Consider the following 23,984-nt stretch of genomic DNA (forward strand, 5'->3'; position numbering starts at 1 on the left):
GGCAGTCCTAGCAAAATTGAGAAATTGCTGTTTGCTAAGAAGCTATTTTTTTGTTTGTTTTTGACCATTTGAATTGAAACCAATTACCGTAAAGTTATCTAATTGTTACCCAGAAATGATTTGATGTTGAGATAAACATGTCTGAATTGGCCGTGTAGCCCTTTACACTCGTAAGGGGTTGAAAATGGCACTAATGAGCGCAGAAATGGGAACCTCAGAGCTCAGGCTCTGTCCTTCACAGAGCTGTATGGGTTTATACTGACAGATGTTCTGAATGTGAGCACCTCGAGCGACAAGACGTTGCCCCCATCTCTTCCTGTTCCCGCTAATAGGGCAACTTTTTTGCAAATGTTTTGTTGTCTGAGTGAGGGAAATGCTGTAAATTAAAAGGGATCAATGCATTTTGAAAGGTGAAACGTTGAGGAATATAATAAATCGATTTGCTGTTATACAAGCAGAGCCAAATACCTGTGAATCCAAAATGTGCACTTCACATTTTCCATATCTTAAAACTAACTTCATGGACATTGTCAACGTTCATGGTGATCACTATGTACAGTTACAAGATGACATGTCGTCACACCCCGGGTCGTTCTGAACAGAATGAGCCTATGTTTGTTTATTTTGGAGAAACTCTGTGCCATACACGCACCTGAATGCACTCCAACACGACTCCAACACCATCAATAACTTTGCTGACAACACAATAGTGGTAGGACCTGATCACCGACAACGATGAGACGGCCTATAGGGAGGAGGTCAGAGAACTGGCAGTGTGGTGCCAGGGCAACAACCTCTCCCTCAACGATGAGACAACCTTTAGGGAGGAGGTCAGAGACCTGGTGGTACCTGGACAACAACCTCTTCCTCAATGTGAGCAAGACAAAGGAGCTGATCGTGGACTACAGGAAATATCGGGCCGAACCCATTAACAACGGGGCTGTAGTGGAGCGGGTCAAGAATTTCGAGTTCCTTGGTGTCCACATCACCAACAAACTATTATGGTCCAAACACACCAAGACAGTTGTGAAGAGGGCCCGACCATGCCTTTTCCCCTCAGGAGACTGAAAAGATTTGGCAAGGGTCCCCAGATCCTCAAAAAGTTCTTACAGCTGCACCATCGAGAGCATCATGACCGGTTGCATCACCGCCTGGTATGGCAACTACTCGGGCTCCGACCGTAAGGCGCTACAGAGGGTAATGCGTATGGCCCAGGACATCACTGGGGCCAAGCTTCCTGCCATCCAGGACCTATATACCAGGCGGTGTCAGAAAAAGAATGGTTAAAGACTCCAGTCACCCAAGTCATAGACTGTTCTCTCTGCTACCACACGGGAAGCGGTACCAGAGCGCCAAGTCTAGGTCCAAAAGGCTCCTTAACAGCTTCTACCCCCAAGCCATCAGACTGCTGAACAATTAATAAAATCGCCGCCAGATTATTTACCCCCCCCCCTTTGTTTGTACACTGCTGCTACTCGCTGTTTATTATCGATGCATAGTCACTTCACCCCCACCTACATGTACAAATGACCTCTAACCTGTACTACTGTTTATTATCTATAGTCACTTCACCCCCACCTACATGTACAAATGACCTCTAACCTGTACTACTGTTTATTATCTATAGTCACTTCATCCCCACCTACATGTACATATTACCTCTAACCTGTACTACTGTTTATTATCTATAGTCACTTCACCCCTACCTACATGTACATATTACCTCTAACCTGTACTACTGTTTATTATCTATAGTCACTTCACCCCTACCTACATGTACAGGTACAAATTACCTCGACTAGCCTGTACCCCTGCACACTGACTTGGCACCGGTACCTCCTGTATATAGCCTCCACATTGACTCTGTACCGGTACCCCCTGTATATAGCCTCCACATTGACTCTGTACCGGTACACCCTGTATATAGCCTCCACATTGACTCTGTACCGGTACCCCCTGTATATAGCCTCCACATTGACTCTGTACCGGTACCCCCTGTATATAGCCTCCACATTGACTCTGTACCGTAACACCCTGTATATAGCCTCCACATTGACTCTGTACCGTAACACCCTGTATATAGTCTCCACATTGACTCTGTACCATAACACCCTGTATATAGTCTCCACATTTACTCTGTACCGGTACCCCCTGTATATAGCCTCCACATTGACTCTGTACCGTAACACCCTGTATATAGCCTCCACATTGACTCTGCACCGGTACCTCCTGTATATAGCCTCCACATTGACTCTATACCATAACACCCTGTATATAGTCTCCACATTGACTCTGTACCGGTACCCCCTGTATATAGCCTCCACATTGACTCTGTACCGTAACACCCTGTATATAGCCTCCACATTGACTCTGTACCGTAACACCCTGTATATAGCCTCCACATTGACTCTGTACCGTAACACCCTGTATATAGCCTCCACATTGACTCTGTACCGTAACACCCTGTATATAGCCTCCACATTGACTCTGTACCGTAACACCCTGTATATAGCCTCCACATTGACTCTGTACCGTAACACCCTGTATATAGCCTCCACATTGACTCTGTACCGGTACCCCCTGTATATAGTCTCCACATTGACTCTGTACCAGTACCCCCTGTATATAGCCTCCACATTGACTCTGTACCGGTACCCCCTGTATATAGCCTCCACATTGACTCTGTACCGTAACACCCTGTATATAGCCTCCACATTGACTCTGTACCGTAACACCCTGTATATAGCCTCCACATTGACTCTGTACCGGTACCCCCTGTATATAGCCTCCACATTGACTCTGTACCGGTACCCCCTGTATATAGCCTCCACATTGACTCTGTACCGGTACCCCCTGTATATAGCCTCCACATTGACTCTGTACCGGTACCCCCTGTATATAGCCTCCACATTGACTCTGTACCGGTACCCCCTGTATATAGCCTCCACATTGACTCTGTACCGGTACCCCCCTGTATATAGCCTCCACATTGACTCTGTACCGGTACCCCCTGTATATAGCCTCCACATTGACTCTGTACCGTAACACCCTGTATATAGTCTCCACATTGACTCTGTACCGTAACACCCTGTATATAGTCTCCACATTGACTCTGTACCGGTACCCCCCTGTATATAGCCTCCACATTGACTCTGTACCGGTACCCCCTGTATATAGCCTCCACATTGACTCTGTACCGTAACACCCTGTATATAGCCTCCACATTGTCTCTGTACCGTAACACCCTGTATATAGCCTCCACATTGACTCTGTACCGTAACACCCTGTATATAGTCTCCACATTGACTCTGTACCGTAACACCCTGTATATAGTCTCCACATTGACTCTGTACCGTAACACCCTGTATATAGTCTCCACATTGACTCTGTACCATAACACCCTGTATATAGCCTCCACATTGACTCTATACCGTAATACCCTGTATATAGTCTCCACATTGACTCTGTACCGTAATACCCTGTATATAGCCTCCACATTGACTCTGTACCGTAACACCCTGTATATAGTCTCCACATTGACTCTGTACCGTAATACCCTGTATATAGCCTCCACATTGACTCTGTACCGGTACCCCCTGTATATAGCCTCCACATTGACTCTGTACCGGTACCCCCTGTATATAGCCTCCACCTTGACTCTGTACCGTAACACCCTGTATATAGCCTCGTTATTGTTATTTTATTGTGTTACTTTTTATTATTTTTTACTTTAGTTTATTTGGTAAAATTTAAAAAACAAGTCTCCACTTGTTGTGTTCAGCGCATGTGACAAATAGAACAAGCTTTCAAATCACGCCCACCTGACCCAGATTGAGATATAAACGGACCGTTTCTGGACTGCGGAAACGAGAACAGTGTGTGATGGCGGGGAAGCAGGGTCCAAACTTAACAACAACAAGTTGTTCGCTCTAGTTCCTCAACGGCACAGCTAGGAGAGCAACAACAACAAAAAACACTGTATAGTTGAAGTCTCTTTGAGTCATCACCCACGACTGCGTGGCCACGCACGCCTCCAACTCAATCATCCAGTTTGCGGACGACACAAAAGTGGTAGGCTTGATTACCAACAGCGACGAGACGGCCTACAGGGAGGAGGTGAGGGCCCTCGGAGTGTGGTGTCAGGAAAATAACCTCACACTCAACGTCAACAAAACTAAGGAGATGATTGTGGACTTCAGGAAACAGCAGAGGGAACACCCCCCTATCCACATCGATGGAACAGTAGTGGAGAGGGTAGTAAGTTTTAAGTTCCTCGGCGTACACATCACAGACAAACTGAATTGGTCCATCCACACAGACAGCATCGTGAAGAAGGCGCAGCAGCGCCTCCTCAACCTCGGGAGGCTGAAGAAATGTGTCTTGTCACCAAAAGCACTCACAAACTTCTACAGATGCACAATCGAGAGCATCCTGTCGGGCTGTATCACCGCCTGGTACGGCAACTGCTCCGCCCACAACCGCAAGGCTCTCCAGAGGGTAGTGAGTTCTGCACAACATATGTGACAAAGAAATTAGATTTGATTTGATTTAGAAGTGCATTAGGAAGTGTGCACACTTTGGAGAGGTGTGTGACCACTTGGAGTCACCAGTTAGACCTCTCAGTCAAACCCTTGAAATGGTTTTGTTTCATGTTGCACCTCCCCCGCACATTTTCCAATAATATTCTCATCGCGTTACAGTACAGTAAATGTAAAACGCACATCAAATCAACCGTGTAATGTTTGATTCAGTCTTGTATCAAATGAACACTTGTGTTTTCCTAGAATATCCAAACTATTCCCTTTCAATTGTTACCATGGTTATGCAATTTCACATTCCTTCTGTATTAAACATTTCAATTTCACCATATAGTCAATTTCCTAGGAGAGTAAAGGGTTAATTAAGGTGTGGGAGTTTACTCTGTCAACATGTCCAGGTAGAGCAGGCAGAGATCTACCTCGACTAGCCTGTACCCCCGCACACTGACTTGCCTCCTTTTCCTAGGATAGTAAAGGGTTAATTAAGGTGTGGGAGTTTACTCTGTCAACATGTCCGGGTAGAGCAGGCAGAGATCTGAGGCAGTGCTTGGATTGTAACAGTGTCGTTCAACAGACAGAGGGATGGATCAGAGATACAGAAATGGCAAATAAACACATGAATCCATGTATAAGCAGTGTATAAACGTTCGCGGTTTTCCCCGTTAAAATTGAGCTACTTTGAAAACGATGTCCTGTGTGAATTATTTTTGGACCGCGGGTTGTGGGCTATTTCTACGTTGCACCGCGGCCGATATGACATTTATCTTACACACATATATATATATATTTCACTGTGACCTGCTGCTGACTGTCAGGCAGTGAGGCAGGCTGTTGCTGAGTGAGTGGTGAAGAGGGCCGGAGGGGTGTGTGGGTGTGGAGAGACCACTACAGTAGGAGAGCGCTGCACGTTGGGACGACGTTTTACCAGTTGTCGGTCGGTAGGCTATTTAGATTGTCATTAAAGAGACTTCTGTTTCCAACCCTATTTCCATAAAACATATTGATACACTAGAACTGATGCACATCCATAAATAATGAAGACAGAATACTGGGGAATGACTCTGGGCGCACTAGAGCGCGTTACATAACGTTCAGAGGTGGTTTAAACGGCATTCTAATGATGACTGCGTGTTAAAGAAAACGGGATCAAGCGAAGTGCTTTACGCCCAGTTCTTGGGTCTCAGAGGCCCCGGGGGGGGGGGGGGGGGGGGGACATTTTAAATTTAAACGAAAGTTACGGAACTCCCTTGTGTGGTTTGTTTTATAGGGAAAAGTCCGCAATGAAACTGACATTGGGGTAAAATGTAGAGAATTATACATTAGCCTCTGTTGGCCATCAAGTAGCCTATTCATTTGTATGCCGTTGTAGGCAACCATTTGATACGATAAGTATGTCGAAATGACGATATCACTGGAGTCGTTGTAAATCAATTTGTGGCACTTGTGTCGCCTTACCTGGAGCTGGCAAACCAATTTAATAGATAGTCCGTAACTCCCGTTTATTGTTGTTTTAGCCTTGTCTTATTATGAACGCGTTAGATTGACGGTAACAGTAGTCAGATTAGGCTGCAGGTAAAATAAACTCCCCCAAAATAAACACTGTTGACACGCATATTCAGTTCACATACATTTTATTAATATTTAATTCGGTGATTTAAATTATGACCCCCATCCTCAGTTAGCCGATTCCAGCAGGCTATTGGGGAAACACAAGCACGTCTTATTGCGAAACCGCCTCGCTATTCATGTTGAATAAATGAGTCTGTTAATTGAACTAAGCAAACTGCTAAATCGTTCAGTTCACATCTTGCCTACACATTGTCTAGGCTACTGTAGTCTATCTGAAATTAGATTCAAGCCTATCAGGGCGATAGGCTACCTGCCTTTAGCTAAACAAACTATGGGATTTAAAAAAAATTAAAATCATAAACCCAGATTTTAGTCTGTTGCCTATTGAAATGACAAGTCAATCTCGCAAATGGGCCATTTATAACGGTTTGGATTTCTTAACATCTGGCACACAATAACAGAACAATTGCCAGAAAAATAGCCTAACATTAGTTTGTTTTTACGTTTATCTAAGTGTTTCTTGCTCAGAGACTTCGAGATCCTCTGTCCAACTTTCATCACTCAATAGTCTCCAGTCAGGAATTTATTTGTAGTTATGCACATGCGCAAATGGGGATTTATTTACAATTATAAACCTGGTTCGAGCCCTCAATGCTGACTGTCTGATATCCGTGGTATATCAGATCATATACCATGGGGTATGACAGAATAATTACATTGGTAACCAGTTTATAATAACAATAAGGCACCCAGGGGTTTGTGGTATATGGCCAATAAACCACGGCTAACGGCTGTATCCAGGCACTCCGCGTTGCGTCGCGTGTAAGAACAGCCCTTAGCCTGACGAGTTTAATCAGGGAAACATATATTTTCTTTTGCCACGTATTCAAATGCCTTTATTACGTCATGTCATAGCTCGCAATAATTATTATTTTGAGGAAACCCGAATTTAACGTCATTACAAGTTACTATTCAATTCCTTCTTAATTGGCTCGTTAACGTCGTGGGGGAAAAAAAGTGTTAATTGTAAAAAATATGTCAACTCCCCTCTTGCTGTGAAAAACATTTTTATTCTGCTAGTTTACAGGCCTTTTGGGCAGGTTTTGAGTGGTCATTGGGTTAGACATTTTAGCTTGTCCAGGCAACCCTGTGTATAAGGCACCGCAAGTCCACACATTAAACATTGTACAACGCAAACTCAGCTAAACTCAATACAATCAGTACTGTAACTTAGTCTAATGTGTAATGTAGTCCCCAGAACATTACATCCATTGGGCAATGTAAGTACTTTATATGCTTTGACATGTTTAATGTGTCCCCTCGGTGTTTTAATGTAAAGTATTTTTATGATAATGATTCTAATTCTGCTGGGAAACTCATTTCCCCACCCAGGCACCATGCACACGCACAGGCACCAGTCATGCACACGCACAGGCACCAGGCACCATGCACACACACAGGCACCAGGCATGCACACGCACAGGCACCAGGCACCATGCACACACACAGGCACTAGGTATGCACATACACAGGCACCAGGCACCATGCACACACACAAGCACCAGGCATGCACACGCACAGGCACCAGGCATGCACACGCACAGGCACCAGGCACCATGCACACACACAGGCACCAGGCATGCACATACACAGGCACCAGGCACCATGCACACACACAGGCACCAGGCATGCACACACACAGGCACCAGGCATGCACACGCACAGGCACTAGGCACCATGCACACACACAGGCACCAGGCATGCACACACACAGGCACCAGGCATGCACACACACAGGCACCATGCATGCACACACACAGGCACGCCCCACAAATGTCTCAATTCTTTTTTGACACAAATTTGAATACATCCCTGTTAGGGAGCGTTTCTCCTTTGCCAATATAATGTATCTACCTGACAGGTGTGGCATATCAAGAAGCTGATTAAACAGCACGATTATTACACAGGTGCACCTTGTGCTGGGGGGGGGACAATAAAAAGCCTCTCTAAAATGTGCACGACACAATGCCACAGGTGTTTCAAGTTTTGAGGGAGCGTGTAAATTGGCTTGCTGACTGCAGGAATGTCCACGAGAGCTGTCGCCAGAAAATGTAATGTTCCCGTCTCTACCATAAGCCACCTCCAACGTTGTTTTAGAGAATTTGTCCGTACGTCCAACCGGCCTCACATCCACAGACCACGTATAACCACGCCAACCCAGGACCTCCACATCCAGCTTCTTCACCCGCGGGATCATCTGAGGTGAGGAAAAGCTCATTCTGATTGGCTGGGCCTGGCTTCCCAGTGGGTGGGCCCAAGCCCTCCCAGGCCCAGCCAATCAGACATGGCTGTTCCCCTTTGCCCAGTTGTGTGAAATCCATAGATTAGACACCTAATGAACACCTAGGAACTGTAACTCAGAAAAAAATATTTGAAATTGTTTCACGTTACGTTTTATATATATTTTTTTGTTCAGTGTATAATGCTCATCGTGCACTTTGATCTAGTCGATCATTTAATGTAGCCGCAGCAACGTAGTTCTGTATGTACTGCATGTTACTGTTACTGTCTGCATGTACTGCATGTTACTGTTACTGTTACTGTCTGCATGTAATGGATCATACATTCTGCTGCAATACCACCTTCCCCCCGGTATTAGGGGGATGATAGTAACCATTTCTACTACTAATTAGTCAGCGATTTATCAAAGGGAAGACAACATAACACGTCATCTAAGCTTTCTACCTAAGGCACTGCATCTCAGTGCAAGAGGTGTCACTACAGTCCCTGGTTTTGAATCCGGGCTGTATCACATCCGGCTGTGATTGGGAGTCCCATACGGTGGTGTGCAATTGGTCCAGCGTCGTCCGGGTGTGGCTGGGGGTAGGCCGTCATTGTAAATAAGAATTGGTTCTTAACTGACTTGCCTAGTTAAATAAAAGTTATATTTGTTAAATAAAAGTTCTATTTGTTAAATAAAATAATATTCCAGTGGATGTATCTAACATTTCCTGAGACTAAATTGCCTTAAATTGTTTTGTAAGTGTTGGCAAGTTATGCAAAACAATGTATAATGACATTTATGGTATGGTTGTTAAGGCTTATGATTAGGTTGTTAAGGCTTATGGTGAGGTTGTTAAGGCTTATGATGAGGTTGTTAAGGTTTATGATGAGGTTGTTAAGGTTGTTGAGGTTTATGGTGAGGTTGTTAAGGTTTATGGTGAGGTTGTTAAGGTTTATGGTGAGGTTGTTAAGGTTTATGGTGAGGTTGTTAAGGTTTATGATGAGGTTGTTAAGGTTTATGGTGAGGTTGTTAAGGCTTATGGTGAGGTTGTTAAGGTTTATGGTGAGGTTGTTAAGGTTTATGGTGAGGTTGTTAAGGTTTATGATGAGGTTGTTAAGGTTTATGGTGAGGTTGTTAAGGTTTATGATGAGGTTGTTAAGGTTTATGGTAAGGTTGTTAAGGTTGTTGAGGTTTATGGTGAGGTTGTTAAGGTTTATGATGAGGTTGTTAAGGTTTATGATGAGGTTGTTAAGGTTTATGGTGAGGTTGTTAAGGCTTATGGTGAGGTTGTTAAGGTTTATGGTGAGGTTGTTAAGGTTTATGGTGAGGTTGTTAAGGTTTATGATGAGGTTGTTAAGGTTTATGGTGAGGTTGTTAAGGTTTATGATGAGGTTGTTAAGGTTTATGGTTAGGTTGTTAAGGTTTATGGTGAGGTTGTTAAGGCTTATGGTGAGGTTGTTAAGGTTTATGGTGAGGTTGTTAAGGTTTATGATGAGGTTGTTAAGGTTTATGGTGAGGTTGTTAAGGTTTATGGTGAGGTTGTTAAGGCTTATGGTGAGGTTGTTAAGGTTTATGGTGAGGTTGTTAAGGTTTATGGTGAGGTTGTTAAGGTTTATCATGAGGTTGTTAAGGTTTATGGTGAGGTTGTTAAGGTTTATGGTGATGTTTTTAAGGTTTATGATGAGGTTGTTAAGGTTTATGGTGAGGTTGTTGAGGTTTATGATGAGGTTGTTAAGGTTTATGATGAGGTTGTTGAGGTTGTTAAGGTTGTTAAGGTTTATGATGAGGTTGTTAAGGTTTATGATGAGGTTGTTAAGGTTTATGATGAGGTTGTTGAGGTATATGGTGAGGTTGTTAAGGTTGTTAAGGCTTATGGTGAGGTTGTTAAGGTTTATGGTGAGGTTGTTAAGGTTTATGATGAGGTTGTTAAGGTTTATGATGAGGTTGTTAAGGCTTATGATGAGGTTGTTAATGCTTATGGTATGGTTGTTAAGGTTTATGATGAGGTTGTTGAGGTTTATGATGAGGTTGTTAAGGCTTATGATGAGGTTGTTAAGGTTTATGATGAGGTTGTTGAGGTTGTTAAGGTTGTTAAGGCTTATGATGAGGTTGTTAAGGTTTATGGTGAGGTTGTTAAGGCTTATGGTGAGGTTGTTAAGGTTTATGGTGAGGTTGTTAAGGTTTATGATGAGGTTGTTAAGGTTTATGGTGAGGTTGTTAAGGTTGTTAAGGTTTATGATGAGGTTGTTAAGGTTTATGATGAGGTTGTTGAGGTTGTTATGGTTGTTAAGGTTTATGATGAAGTTGTTAAGGTTTATGATGAGGTTGTTGAGGTTGTTGAGGTATATGGTGAGGTTGTTAAGGTTGTTAAGGCTTATGGTGAGGTTGTTAAGGTTTATGGTGAGGTTGTTAAGGTTTATGAGGAGGTTGTTAAGGTTTATGATGAGGTTGTTAAGGCTTATGATGAGGTTGTTAATGCTTATGGTATGGTTGTTAAGGTTTATGATGAGGTTGTTGAGGTTTATGATGAGGTTGTTAAGGCTTATGATGAGGTTGTTAAGGTTTATGATGAGGTTGTTGAGGTTGTTAAGGTTGTTAAGGCTTATGATGAGGTTGTTAAGGTTTATGGTGAGATTGTTAAGGCTTATGGTTAGGTTGTTAAGGTTTATGGTGAGGTTGTTAAGGTTTATGATGAGGTTGTTAAGGTTGTTAAGGCTTATGGTGAGGTTGTTAAGGTTTATGGTGAGGTTGTTAAGGTTTATGATGAGGTTGTTAAGGTTTATGATGAGGTTGTTAAGGCTTATGATGAGGTTGTTAATGCTTATGGTATGGTTGTTAAGGTTTATGATGAGGTTGTTGAGGTTTATGATGAGGTTGTTAAGGCTTATGATGAGGTTGTTAAGGTTTATGATGAGGTTGTTGAGGTTGTTAAGGTTGTTAAGGCTTATGATGAGGTTGTTAAGGTTTATGGTGAGGTTGTTAAGGCTTATGGTGAGGTTGTTAAGGTTTATGGTGAGGTTGTTAAGGTTTATGATGAGGTTGTTAAGGTTTATGGTGAGGTTGTTAAGGTTGTTAAGGTTTATGATGAGGTTGTTAAGGTTTATGATGAGGTTGTTGAGGTTGTTATGGTTGTTAAGGTTTATGATGAAGTTGTTAAGGTTTATGATGAGGTTGTTGAGGTTGTTGAGGTATATGGTGAGGTTGTTAAGGTTGTTAAGGCTTATGGTGAGGTTGTTAAGGTTTATGGTGAGGTTGTTAAGGTTTATGATGAGGTTGTTAAGGTTTATGATGAGGTTGTTAAGGCTTATGATGAGGTTGTTAAGGTTTATGATGAGGTTGTTGAGGTTGTTAAGGTTGTTAAGGCTTATGATGAGGTTGTTAAGGTTTATGGTGAGGTTGTTAAGGCTTATGGTTAGGTTGTTAAGGTTTATGGTGAGGTTGTTAAGGTTTATGATGAGGTTGTTAAGGTTTATGGTGAGGTTGTTAAGGTTGTTAAGGTTTATGATGAGGTTGTTAAGGTTTATGATGTGGTTGTTAAGTTTGTTAAGGTTTATGATGAAGTTGTTAAGGTTTATGATGAGGTTGTTGAGGTTGTTGAGGTATATGGTGAGGTTGTTAAGGTTGTTAAGGCTTATGGTGAGGTTGTTAAGGTTTATGGTGAGTTTGTTAAGGTTTATGATGAGGTTGTTAAGGTTTATGATGAGGTTGTTAAGGCTTATGATGAGGTTGTTAAGGCTTATGGTATGGTTGTTAAGATTTATGATGAGGTTGTTGAGGTTTATGATGAGGTTGTTAATGCTTATGATGAGGTTGTTAAGGCTTATGATGAGGTTGTTAAGGTTTATGATGAGGTTGTTAAGGCTTATGGTGAGGTTGTTGAGGTTGTTAAGGTTTATGATGAGGTTGTTAAGGCTTATGTTGAGGTTGTTAAGGTTTATGATGAGGTTGTTAAGGTTTATGATGAGGTTGTTGAGGTTGTTGAGGTATATGGTGAGGTTGTTAAGGTTGTTAAGGCTTATGGTGAGGTTGTTAAGGTTTATGGTGAGGTTGTTAAGGCTTATGATGAGGTTGTTAAGGCTTATGGTATGGTTGTTAAGATTTATGATGAGGTTGTTGAGGTTTATGATGAGGTTGTTAAGGCTTATGATGAGGTTGTTAAGGCTTATGATGAGGTTGTTAAGGTTTATGATGAGGTTGTTAAGGCTTATGATGAGGTTGTTAAGGTTTATGATGAGGTTGTTGAGGTTGTTAAGGTTGTTAAGGCTTCTGATGAGGTTGTTGAGGTTTAATGGTGAGGTTGTTGAGGTTGTTGAGGTTGTTGCGGTTTATGGTGAGGTTGTTGAGGTTGTTAAGGTTTTATGGTGAAGTTGGTGAGGTTGTTGAGGTTTATGGTGAGGTTGTTGAGGTTGTTGAGGTTGTTGCGGTTTATGGTGAGGTTGTTGAGGTTGTTGAGGTTTTATGGTGAGGTTGTTGCACCCCGTTAGGGACAACACCATTATACTTTACCTTACAAAAACAAGGTGATCGCAGCTCCGTGGCTCAGGACACTAACACCAACCAGGTGATAAAATCACCTATTTTTTTCACCTTACAAAAAAATCTGACAATGTGGACCAGCCTGAATATATTTCAACCAAGTGCCCTCAGTTTGACCTCAGTGATGATGTAACTAATGGGCAGTGAAGAACACACTCTAATGCTATTGTTTATTTAGTAACAGATCTAATGACTTACAGGAAGGACATGTCGAACATACAGCCAACAGTACTTTCCAAACTGAGGGTCGGGACCCAGTGTTGGGCAGCAGTCAACTGCACAGAGGAAGTAGTGTTTTATTCTGCTTAAGACCAACAGGAAGGTTTTATTTAAGCAAGGTCCCAGAACAGCACAACTCCAGGGGTAGTTAACCTGTATCATTAGGTTGGGTCTGTTCCTCTCCTCTCTGTCCCAGATCCCCCTGTTCCTCTCCTCTCTGTCCCAGATCCCCCTGTTCCTCTCCTCTCTGTCCCAGATCTCCCTGTTCCTCTCTGTCCCAGATCCCCCTGTTCCTCTCCTCTCTGTCCCAGGTCCCCTGTTCCTCTCCTCACTGTCCCGGATCCCCCTGTTCCTCTCCTCTCTGTCCCAGATCCCCCTGTTCCTCTCATCTCTGTCCCAGATCCCCTGTTCCTCTCCCCTCTGTCCCAGATCCCCCTGTTCCTCTCCTCTCTGTCCCAGATCCCTCTGTTCCTCTCCTCTCCTCTCTGTCCCAGATCCCCCTGTTCCTCTCCTCTCCCCTCTGTCCCAGATCCCCCTGTTCCTCTCCTCTCTGTCCCAGATCCCCTGTTCCTCTCCTCTCTGTCCCAGATCCCCTGTTCCTCTCCTCTCTGTCCCGGATCCCCCTGTTCCTCTCCTCTCTGTCCCAGATCCCCCTGTTCCTCTCCTCTCTGTCCCAGATCCCCCCTGTTCCTCTCTTCTCTGTCCCAGATCCCCTGTTCCTCTCCTCTCTGTCCCAGATCCCCCTGTTCCTCTCCTCTCTGTCCCAGATCCCCTGTTCCTCTCCTCTCTGTTCCAGATCCCCCTGTTCCTCTCCTCTCTGTCCCAGATCCCCCTGTTCCTCTCCTCTCTGTCCCAGATCCCCTGTTCCTCTCCTCTCTGTTCCAGATCCCCCTGTTCCTCTCCTCTCTGTCCCAGATCCCCCTGTTCCTCTCCTCTCTGTCCCAGATCCCCTGTTCCTCTCCTCTCTGTCCCATATCCCTCTGTTCCCCTCCTCTCTGTCCAAGATCCCCTGTTCCTCTCCTCTCTGTCCCAGATCCCCCTGTTCCTCTCCTTTCTGTCCCAGATCCCCCTGTTCCTCTCCTCTCCTCTCTGTTCCAGATCACCCCCTGTTCCTCTCCTCTCTGTCCCGGGGGAAGAATTAGGTTAATAAGGATTTGCCTAAGGAATATGATTAGCTAAACAGGCCTAGAGATAAAGAGCTGCTGCATATGTACTGACCTCTTTACTGCTGGAGCCACAGCTGCAGGAGGAGCATCAGGGTGGTGGTCTGTTGTAGTAATACTATTCATTATTCTTCTCTAGTTATTAGTTATAGGGGATTTGTGCATAGAAATATAATTACTATAACAGACTTTCAGATAAAGAGCTGCTGCCTATGATCAGAGTAGTCTGACATGGGGGGGGGGTGGGGTTCCGTTCTATATATTATATTTCTATGCCTGCCAGACCCCTACTGTATGGGGATACAGGAGAGCAGTTGGTCCCAAATCTAAAGCTTCTTTCCATCATAATACAAAGTATTCAGACCCCTTCACCCTTTTCCCTCGTTTTGTTACGTTACAGCCTTATGCTAAAATGGATTAAAGAAAACAATTTGCTTGTCAATCTACACATAATACCCCATAATGACAAAGCGAAAACCAGGTTTTTAGAAATATTTGCACATTTACAAATAAAAAATGTAAAAAATCTATTATTTATATAATTATTCAGACTCTTTGCTATGAGACTCGAAATCGAGGTCAGGTGCATCCTGTTTCCGTTGATCATCCTTAAAATGTTTCTACAAGTTGATTGGAGTCCACCTGTGGTAAATTGTATTGATTGGATATGATTTGGAAAGGCACACACCTGTGTATAGAAGGTCCCACAGTTGACAGTGCATGTCAGAGTAAAAACCAAGCCATGAGATCGAAGGAATTGTCCGTAGAGTTCCGAGACAGGATTGTGTCGAAGCACAGATCTGGGGAAGGGTACCAAAACATTTCTGCAGCATTGAAGGTCCCCAAGAACACAGTGGCCTCCATCATTCTTAAATGGAAGAAGTTTGGAGCCACGAAGACTCTTCCTAGAGCTGGCCGCCCGGTCAAACTGAGCTATTGGGGGAGAAGGGCCTTTGTCGGGAAGTGACCAAGAACCTGATGGTCATTCTGACAGAGCTCCAGAGATCCTCTGTGGGGATGGGAGAACCTTCCAGAAGGACAACCATCTCTGCAGCACAGGCCTTTATGGTAGAGTGGCCAGACAGAAGTCCCTCCTCAGTAAAAGGCACATGACAGCCCGCTTGGAGTTTGCCAAAAGGCACCTAACGACTCTCAGACCATGAGAAACAATATCTCTGGTCTCCAGAGCGATCAGGACCTCAGACTGGGGCGAAGGTTCACCTTCCAACAGGACAACGACCCTAAGCACACAGCCAAGATAACACAGGTGTGGCTTCAGGACAAGTCTCTGAATGTCCCTGAGTGGCCCTGCCAGAGCCTGGACTTGAACCTGTTCGAACATCTCTGGAGACACCTGAAAATAGCTGTGCAGCAACGCTCCCCATCCAACCTGACAGAGCTTGAGAGGATCTGCAGAGAAGAATGGGAGAAACTCCCCAAATACAGGTGTGCCAAGCTTGTAGCGTCATACCCAAGAAGACTCAAGGCTGTAATCGCTGCCAAAGGTGCTTACAACAAAGTACAGAGTAAAGTGTCTGAATACTTAGGTAAATTAGATTATTATTATTCTTTTTTAATCAATTTGCTAAAATTCTAAAAAACGTTTTTTTCTTTGTCATTATGGGGTATTGTGATGTCATTATGGGGTATTGTGATGTCATTATGGGGTATTGTGATTAGAGGTCAACCGATTAATCTGAATGGCCGATTAATTCGGGCCGATATCAAGTTTTCATAACAATCGGAAATCGGTATTTTTGGACACCGATTTGGACATTTTTTTTTTACACCTTTATTTAATCTTTATTTAACTAGGCAAGTCAGTTAAGAACACATTCTTATTTTCAATGATGGCCTAGGAACGGTGGGTTAACTGCCTCTTTCAGGGACAGAACGACAGATTTTCACCTTGTCAGCTCGGGGGATCCAATCTTGCAACGTTACAGTTAACTAGTTCAACGCTATAACCACCTGGCTCTCGTTGCACTCCACAAGGAGACTGCCTGTTACGCGAATGCAGTAAGAAGCCAAGGTAAGTTGCTAGCTAGCATTAAATTATCTTATAAAAAACAATCAATCAATCAATCATAATCACTAGTTAACTACACATGGTTGATGATATTACTAGTTTATCTAGCGTGTCCTGCGTTGCATATAATCTGACTGAGCATACAAGCATACAAGTATCTGACTGAGCGGTGGTAGGCAGCAGCAGGCTCATAAGCATTCATTCAAACAGCACTTTCGTGCGTTTTGCCAGCAGCTCTTCGTTGTGCGTCAAGCATTGCGCTGTTTATGACTTCAAGCCTATCAACTCCTGAGATTAGGCTGGTGTAAACGAAGTGAAATGGCTAGCTAGTTAGCTGAGTGCGCGCTAATAGCATTTCAAACGTCACTCGCTCTGAGACTTGGAGTGGTTGTTCCCCTTGCTCTGCATGGGTAACGCTGCTTCGAGGGTGGCTGTTGTCGTTGTGTTCCTGGTTCGAGCCCAGGTAGGAGCGAGTAGAGGGACGGAAGCTATACTGTTACACTGGCAATACTAAAGTGCCTATAAGAACATCCAATAGTCAAAGGTTAATGAAATACAAATGGTATAGAGGGAAATAGTCCTATAATTCCTATAATAACTACAACCTAAAACATCTTACCTGGGAATATTGAAGACTCATGTTAAAAGGAACCACCAGCTTTCATATGTTCTCATGTTCTGAGCAATGAACTTAAACGGTAGCTTTCTTACATGGCACATATTCACTTTTACTTTCTTCTCCAACACTTTGTTTTTGCATTATTTAAACCAAATTGAACATGTTTCATTATTTATTTGAGTCTAAATATATTCTATTGATGTATTATATTAAGTTAAAATAAGTGTTCATTCAGTATTGTTGTAATTGTCATTATTACAAATAAAAAGAAATTAAACGGCCGATTAATTGGTATCGGCTTTTTTGGTCCTCCAATAATCGGTATCGGTGTTGAAAAATCATAATCGGTCGACCTCTAATTGTGATGTCATTATGGGGTAGTGTGATGTCATTATGGGGTAGTGTGATGCCATTATGGGGTAGTGTGATGTCATTATGGGGTAGTGTGATGTCATTATGGGGTAGTGTGATGTCATTATGGGGTAGTGTGGTGTCATTATGGGGTAGTGTGATGTCATTATGGGGTAGTGTGATGTCATTATGGGGTAGTGTGATGTCATTATGGGGTAGTGTGATGTCATTATGGGGTAGTGTGATGTCATTATGGGGTAGTGTGATGTCATTATGGGGTAGTGTGATGTCATTATGGGGTACTGTGGTGTCATTATGGGGTAGTGTGATGTCATTATGGGGTAGTGTGATGTCATTATGGGGTATTGTGTGTAGATTTGATGTTGAGGGGGGGGGGAAACAATGTAATACATTTTAGAATAAGGCTGTAATGTAACAAAATGTGTAAACAGTCAAGGGGTCTGAATACTTTCCGAATGCACTGTATTTCCACCTTACAGATCTGCAAACGTTGAGGTGCTCGGTCCAACCAGACACGTAGGGATCGTACTGGGATCGTCCCTGCGAGGTGGTTGGTCTCCCATAGACATAGAATTACTAGAATGGGAATCCCTATTCATTTGCCGTGGTCTGAGGGGCCTTTCACCATGCTAGTAATTATATTTCTAATGGTCGGTCCCTGCGTGGCTTGTGGTGACATCACCCCTCTCTAGTTATTGGAGTCGTGGTTAATGAATGAAAACAGAATTCCTACAACAGACAATCTCATTTGAAGTCAATGTTCCCGTGAAGGCTGGACCACCAGACATACAGTACTGTGGATAAAAGGGCCTTCTTCTTCATCTTCTTCTTCTCTCTTCCCAACTCTAGTAGTTATATGTCTATGTGTTCTCGTACCGTTAGATGAGTGGACAGCACTGGGTTTAAGGGAGCAGGACATTCTGAGGAGGTTGAAACAAGACCGATGGTAACAGTGCAACGCCACACGAAGGAGACGCAGATCGGTCAGGACAGATCACACGTCCTAATATGAATGAGTCCAGAACGTTACCAAGACAATAGCTTTGGGACGTGGCAGATGCTAGCGTAACACCACACAATGACATGAATGGACAGGATAGAAGTAAGGATGGTCTCTAATCCCTAATATTAATTAGTACAAAACATTAACAAGCTCAGATAGCCATGTTGTCCACCCCCCCCCCCCCCCCGTTAGACAGTCTTAGACAGTCTTTCTCCTCTTTCACTCCAATTATATTCTGATCTATTCAATTATATTCTGATCTATTCAATTACATTCTAATCTATTCAATTATATTCTAATCTATTCAATTATATTATAATCTATTCAATTATATTTGAATCTATTCAGTTCTATTATATTCTAATCTATTCAATTATATTCTAATCTATTAAATTACATTCTAATCTATTCAATTATATTTGAATCTATTCAGTTCTATTATATTCTAATCTATTCAATTATATTCTGATCTATTCAATTATATTTGAATCTATTCAGTTCTATTATATTCTAATCTATTCAATTATATTCTAATCTATTCAATTACATTCTAATCTATTCAATTATATGATATTCTAATCTATTCAATTATATTCTAATCTATTCAATTACATTCTAATCTGTTCAATTATATGAAATGATGTTGTAAATAACCATTTGTTCTTAATTGACCTGCCTGGGAAAATAAGGGTAAAACACACCTTTTTATTTAAAAAATATGATATTCTTAACTATTGTAATCTGTTGAAATGAGTGTTGACTTAAGCCTAACCTCAATGGAGCCATGCCAAAGTGTCCTAGCATTATCGGGCGGAAACGATCTCCCAACAGCAGTGTGCCGAAGAGGCTATTGACTGACAAATTAACTTGTCTCCTTTTCTTTTTAGAACAGAACTGTAATCCCGTCGTAAGTAGAGAAAACCCTTCTCCCTCCACAGCTCCTGTTCGGACGACTGAGCTGTTCTGCTTACTGTAAGACCGAGTGACAATTACAAGACAGATTGTTTTTCTGGGCCCAGATGAGTGTTGATCTTGGATCGGTTTTGCCTTTTATATCCTATATCACAGTATTATATGGATGGGGGGGGGGGGGGGGGACCTGATCCTAGATCAGCACTCATGCTCTGAGATGCTTAAAAAAATACTGCAAGACTTAGACAATTAGAAGAAAGATTGTTTCTCTGCTGAGGTCATCAAGGTGAACGGCAAAGCTTCACAGGACAGGATGGGAAGATTACCCATAAAGCGTCTCAGAGTAAGAGTGTTGATCTAGGATCAGTTCCTCAACTGTTTCCATATAATCTTATTCATTCTGATCTAAAAGGCTAAACAGATTCTAGATCAGCACTTATATTTTGAGACGCATTAATTGAAATGGATGGAAAGACACAAGAACACCCAGAAAGAATAGAGTATGAATTAGAATGTTAATTCATTAATTAGAATTAGAATGTTAATTCATTAATTAGAATTAGAATGTTAATTCATTAATTAGAATTAGAATGTTAATTCATTAATTAGAATTAGAATGTTTCATGGAGATGAGAGGAAAGGGAGCATCCCAAATAACACCCTATTCCCTAAATATAGTGCACTAGTTTTGACCAAGGCCCTATTCCCTATATATAGTGCACTAGTTTTGACCAAGGCCCTATTCCCTATATATAGTGCACTAGTTTTGACCAAGGCCTTATTCCCTATATATAGTGCACTAGTTTTGACCAAGGGCCCTATTCCCTATATATAGTGCACTAGTTTTGACCAAGGGCCCTATTCCCTATATATAGTGCACTAGTTTTGACCAAGGGCCCTATTCCCTATATATAGTGCACTAGTTTTGACCAAGGGCCCCATTCCCTATATATAGTGCACTAGTCCCTCGGCTGCAATTCAGTTTAAAATGGAATGTATAAATAAAGAAAAACAAGAAAATACATTTTTTCATGTTTTAAATGTTTATTAATTACCTACATTACTGTAGAGGGAGTTATTGGGGATTCAACACGTCACTATGCAATTGACACATGACTATGCAATTAGTTAGGATAATGAAAGTGTATGAGAAAGTAGTAGCAATAGCAGAACTGTCAGTGAATTTAAAGAAGCATGAAATCACAGAGGAGCAGAAGCATGAAGCTACAGAGGCGTAAACATAACAACGAGTCTCCTATAATGCATTGAACAAACACACTCAATTTGGAAAGCTTTATAATGTATTTCTCTTTAAATGCAATAACCTGTCACCAACGCCCCGGGCGCACGAATTAATGCACGCACATACACACACGCGTACGCTGGAAGGCAGGCAAACACAGGGCATGCAGAGTTTACCTATAGCCTACAGCATATTGACTAGTGCTGGAGTTGTTGTAGCCTAATGATTGCAACATGGTGCAGAGAGAGAGAGAGAGAGAGAGAGAGAGAGAGAGAGAGAGAGAGAGAGGGCAGGCTGGCTACGCGGTAGATTGTCACTGGACTTGCTTCTGAAATATATATCACAGCGAAATACAAAATGCTAATCTTGCAGATTGAGTCTGCTCGACCTACCGTAGCTACCATATAACGATTCTCTCTGGTTTCTTCTCCGCCCATAACCCCTCTTATTATAAAAGGATGTGCCGGAGATGACAGCTTGGCGCGTGGCGCCCCCGCTATAGAAGAATGCCCCTGATCAGACCATCAACCTGGCTGGCTGGCGGCATCCCATAATGATCCTGAATCATCCGCTGCAGCAGGCAGAAAGAGCACTAAATCACATTCATACTCACCACAACGATTTCCTGGGAGGAAGATGATGTTCTTTGTTGTAGGAGGTCACCCCCAGAGCCAGCTGCATTACAGTAATATATTTCTGGTAATTCACCATGGTATTGTCCACCGCTACTATGAATCCAACCCAAAGAAAAGCACAGGTAATCATATAGTAGTAGTAGTAGTTTATTCCCTGGCAGCGTCTGCCTTTACTGCGTCTTCCTTGTTCAGCATCATCTCAACGCCATTTCCAGTAGCGGTGAAGGACTGACAGGGGAAACACTTCCCGAGGAACTGAGAGAAAGGTGCCATACCGCGACTAAGAGCCATGTCTAGAATGACAGTAACCAAGACGACTCTCATCTTATCCTATTACCACTCCGAATAGATCGCCCAATCCATTCGAATTTTTTATATATTTTTTTTAAAGTCAGGATTTAAACATTTTAAATTCTCCTTTTCCTTTTTACCTTTCTCACTTTGCTGTAAAACAGTCTGTGAACAACGGTCAGTGCTGCGGCGTTGGTTCAAGCGTCTGATCGATCGTGAGGTAGTGGGGAGTGTGTAGTCAGAGGCACAGGGAGAGCGAGTGGGAGAGAGGGAGGGAATGAGGGAGGTGGGTGGGTTTGAGGATGTTCTCTTGTCGCATATACTTATGGGGTCAAACATCGGAGATACTTTAAACCTTTCCTTTTCATAAAGCTAAAACATCTCTCATTGAATTCTTCCCTCGTCATGGATTTTATGACTTTCCATGTAAGTAGTAGTCTTAACAAGATTACAATTTCGTGGGATTTGCAATCATTTGTGGTGACATAGGCAAACCAGTCAAAGGAAGCCTACTTGTCAGTGCAGCACCTGCACTAAGCCAACCTGCACTAAGCCAACCTGCACTAAGCCAACCTGCACTAAGCCAACCTACACTAAGCCAACCTGTACTAAGCCAACCTGTACTAAGCCAACCTGTACTAAGCCAACCTGTACTAAGCCAACCTGCACTAAGCCAACCTACACTAAGCCAACCTGCACTAAACCAACCTGTACTAAGCCAACCTGCACTAAGCCAACCTGCACTAAGCCAACCTGCACTAAGCCAACCTGCACTAAGCTAATGGAGAGCTGCCAATGGCTTCCAGCCCATCTTAACATCTATCTTCTCTTGGTCCCTCCAAAGCCTGTTCAGCACCACTGAAAGTGAACAGCGACACGATCGGTATTCCGGGTCTGTTTCAGCACCACTGAAAGTGAACAGCGACACGATCGGTATTCCGGGTCTGTTTCAGCACCACTGGACAGAGGACAGCGACACAATCGGTATTCCGGGCCTGTTTCAGCACCACTGAAAGTGAACAGCGACACAATCGGTATTCCGGGTCTGTTTCAGCACCACTGAAAGTGAACAGCGACACGATCGGTATTCCGGGTCTGTTTCAGCACCACTGGACAGAGGACAGCGACACAATCGGTATTCCGGGTCTGTTTCAGCACCACTGAAAGTGAACAGCGACACAATCGGTATTCCGGGTCTGTTTCAGCACCACTGGACAGAGGACAGCGACCATCTCAGGTGGAGGCAGCTAGATGACTTGCCACTGGGAGAGTCCCTATGGATAGACCCATGACTATGTATTTACTTATTTAAATATATGGCTTTGGGAAGAACTAACAAGTGGTTTTTGTTTTCTTCTACTGCTTTACGTAAAGGCTCAGCTTTCACAGCAGGAGCGAAACTTTCACTGGGGACAATGAAATAACACACATGGAATCGTGTAGTGATGAAAAAAGTGTTAAACAAATCAAAATATAGTTTAGATTTTAGAGTCTTCAAAGTGGCCACCTTTTGCCTTGATGACAGCTTTTGCACACTATTGACATTCTCTCAACCAGCTTCACCTGGAATGCTTTTCCAACAGTCTTGAAGGAATAACCCACATATGCTGAGCACTTGTTGGCTGCTTTTCCTTCACTCTGCGGTCCAACTCATCCCAAACCATCTCAATTGGGTGGAGGTCGGGTGATTGTGGAGGCCAGGTCATCTGATGCAGCGCTCCATCACTCTCCTTCTTAGTCAAATTGCCCTTACACAAAGCACCACCACACCTCCTCCATGATTCACGGTGGGAACCACACATGCGGAGATCATCCGTTCAGCTACTCTGCGTCTCACAAAGACACGGTGGTTGGAACCAAACATCTCAAATTTGAACTCATCAGACCAAAGGACAGATTTCCACCATCTAATGTCCATTGCTTGTGTTTCTTGGCTCAAGCAAGTCTCTTATTATTATTGGTGTCCTTTAGTAGTGGTTTCTTTGCAGCAATTTGACCATGAAGGCCTGATTCACACAGTCCCCTCTGAACAGTTGATGTTTATTTATTTGGGCTGCAATCTGAGGCTGGTAACTCTAATGAACTTATCCTCTGCAGCAGAGGTAACTCTGGGTCTTCCTTTCCTGTGGCAGTCCTCATGAGACCCAGTTTCATCATAACGCTTGATGGTTTTTGTGACTGCACTTAAAGAAACTTTCAAAGTTCTTCAACTTTCCGGATTGACTTACCTTCATGTCTTAATTAATGATGGACTGTCATTTCTCTTTGCATTCCAGGTGACTACCTCACAAAGCTGTATGAGAGAATACCAAAAGTGTGCAAAGTTGTCATCAAGACAAAGAGTGGCTACTTGGAAGAATCTCAAATATAAAATACATTTTGATTTGTTTAACACTTTTTTGGTTACTACATGATTCCATATGTGTTATTTCATAGTTTTGATGTCTTCGCTATTATTCTACAATGTAGAAAATAGTAAAAATAAAGAAAAACCCTAGAATGAGTAGATGTGTCCAAACTTTTGACTGGTACTGTATATTATGTCCATTAGACTATGGAGTAGCTACAGAG

The 23,984-nt window shown here is 42.8% G+C and overlaps 1 protein-coding gene across 7 annotated transcripts in view; it reads right to left on the reverse strand.

The window, feature by feature from the left end:
- tjp1b (tight junction protein 1b) overlaps window positions 1–21,674 on the reverse strand; it is a 281,273-nt gene extending 259,599 nt beyond the window's left edge. For 4 of the 7 annotated variants that reach the window (XM_090213967.1, XM_090213965.1, XM_090213959.1 and 1 more), the window contains exon 1: window positions 21,101–21,647. In XM_090213967.1, the coding sequence (XP_090070093.1) occupies window positions 21,101–21,252 (152 nt within the window). In that variant the 5' untranslated portion in view covers window positions 21,253–21,647. Of the gene's footprint in view, window positions 1–21,100 lie in introns of all 7 variants that reach the window. The other 3 variants (XM_090213969.1, XM_036960728.2, XM_036960733.2) reach the window with 2 other exon arrangements.
- Between the last annotated feature and the right edge of the window lie 2,310 nt (window positions 21,675–23,984).

The sequence above is a fragment of the Oncorhynchus mykiss genome, chromosome 2 (genome assembly GCF_057628025.1).
Source record: "Oncorhynchus mykiss isolate SJ-2025 chromosome 2, ASM5762802v1, whole genome shotgun sequence".
NCBI classification, from domain to species: Eukaryota; Metazoa; Chordata; class Actinopteri; order Salmoniformes; family Salmonidae; genus Oncorhynchus; species Oncorhynchus mykiss.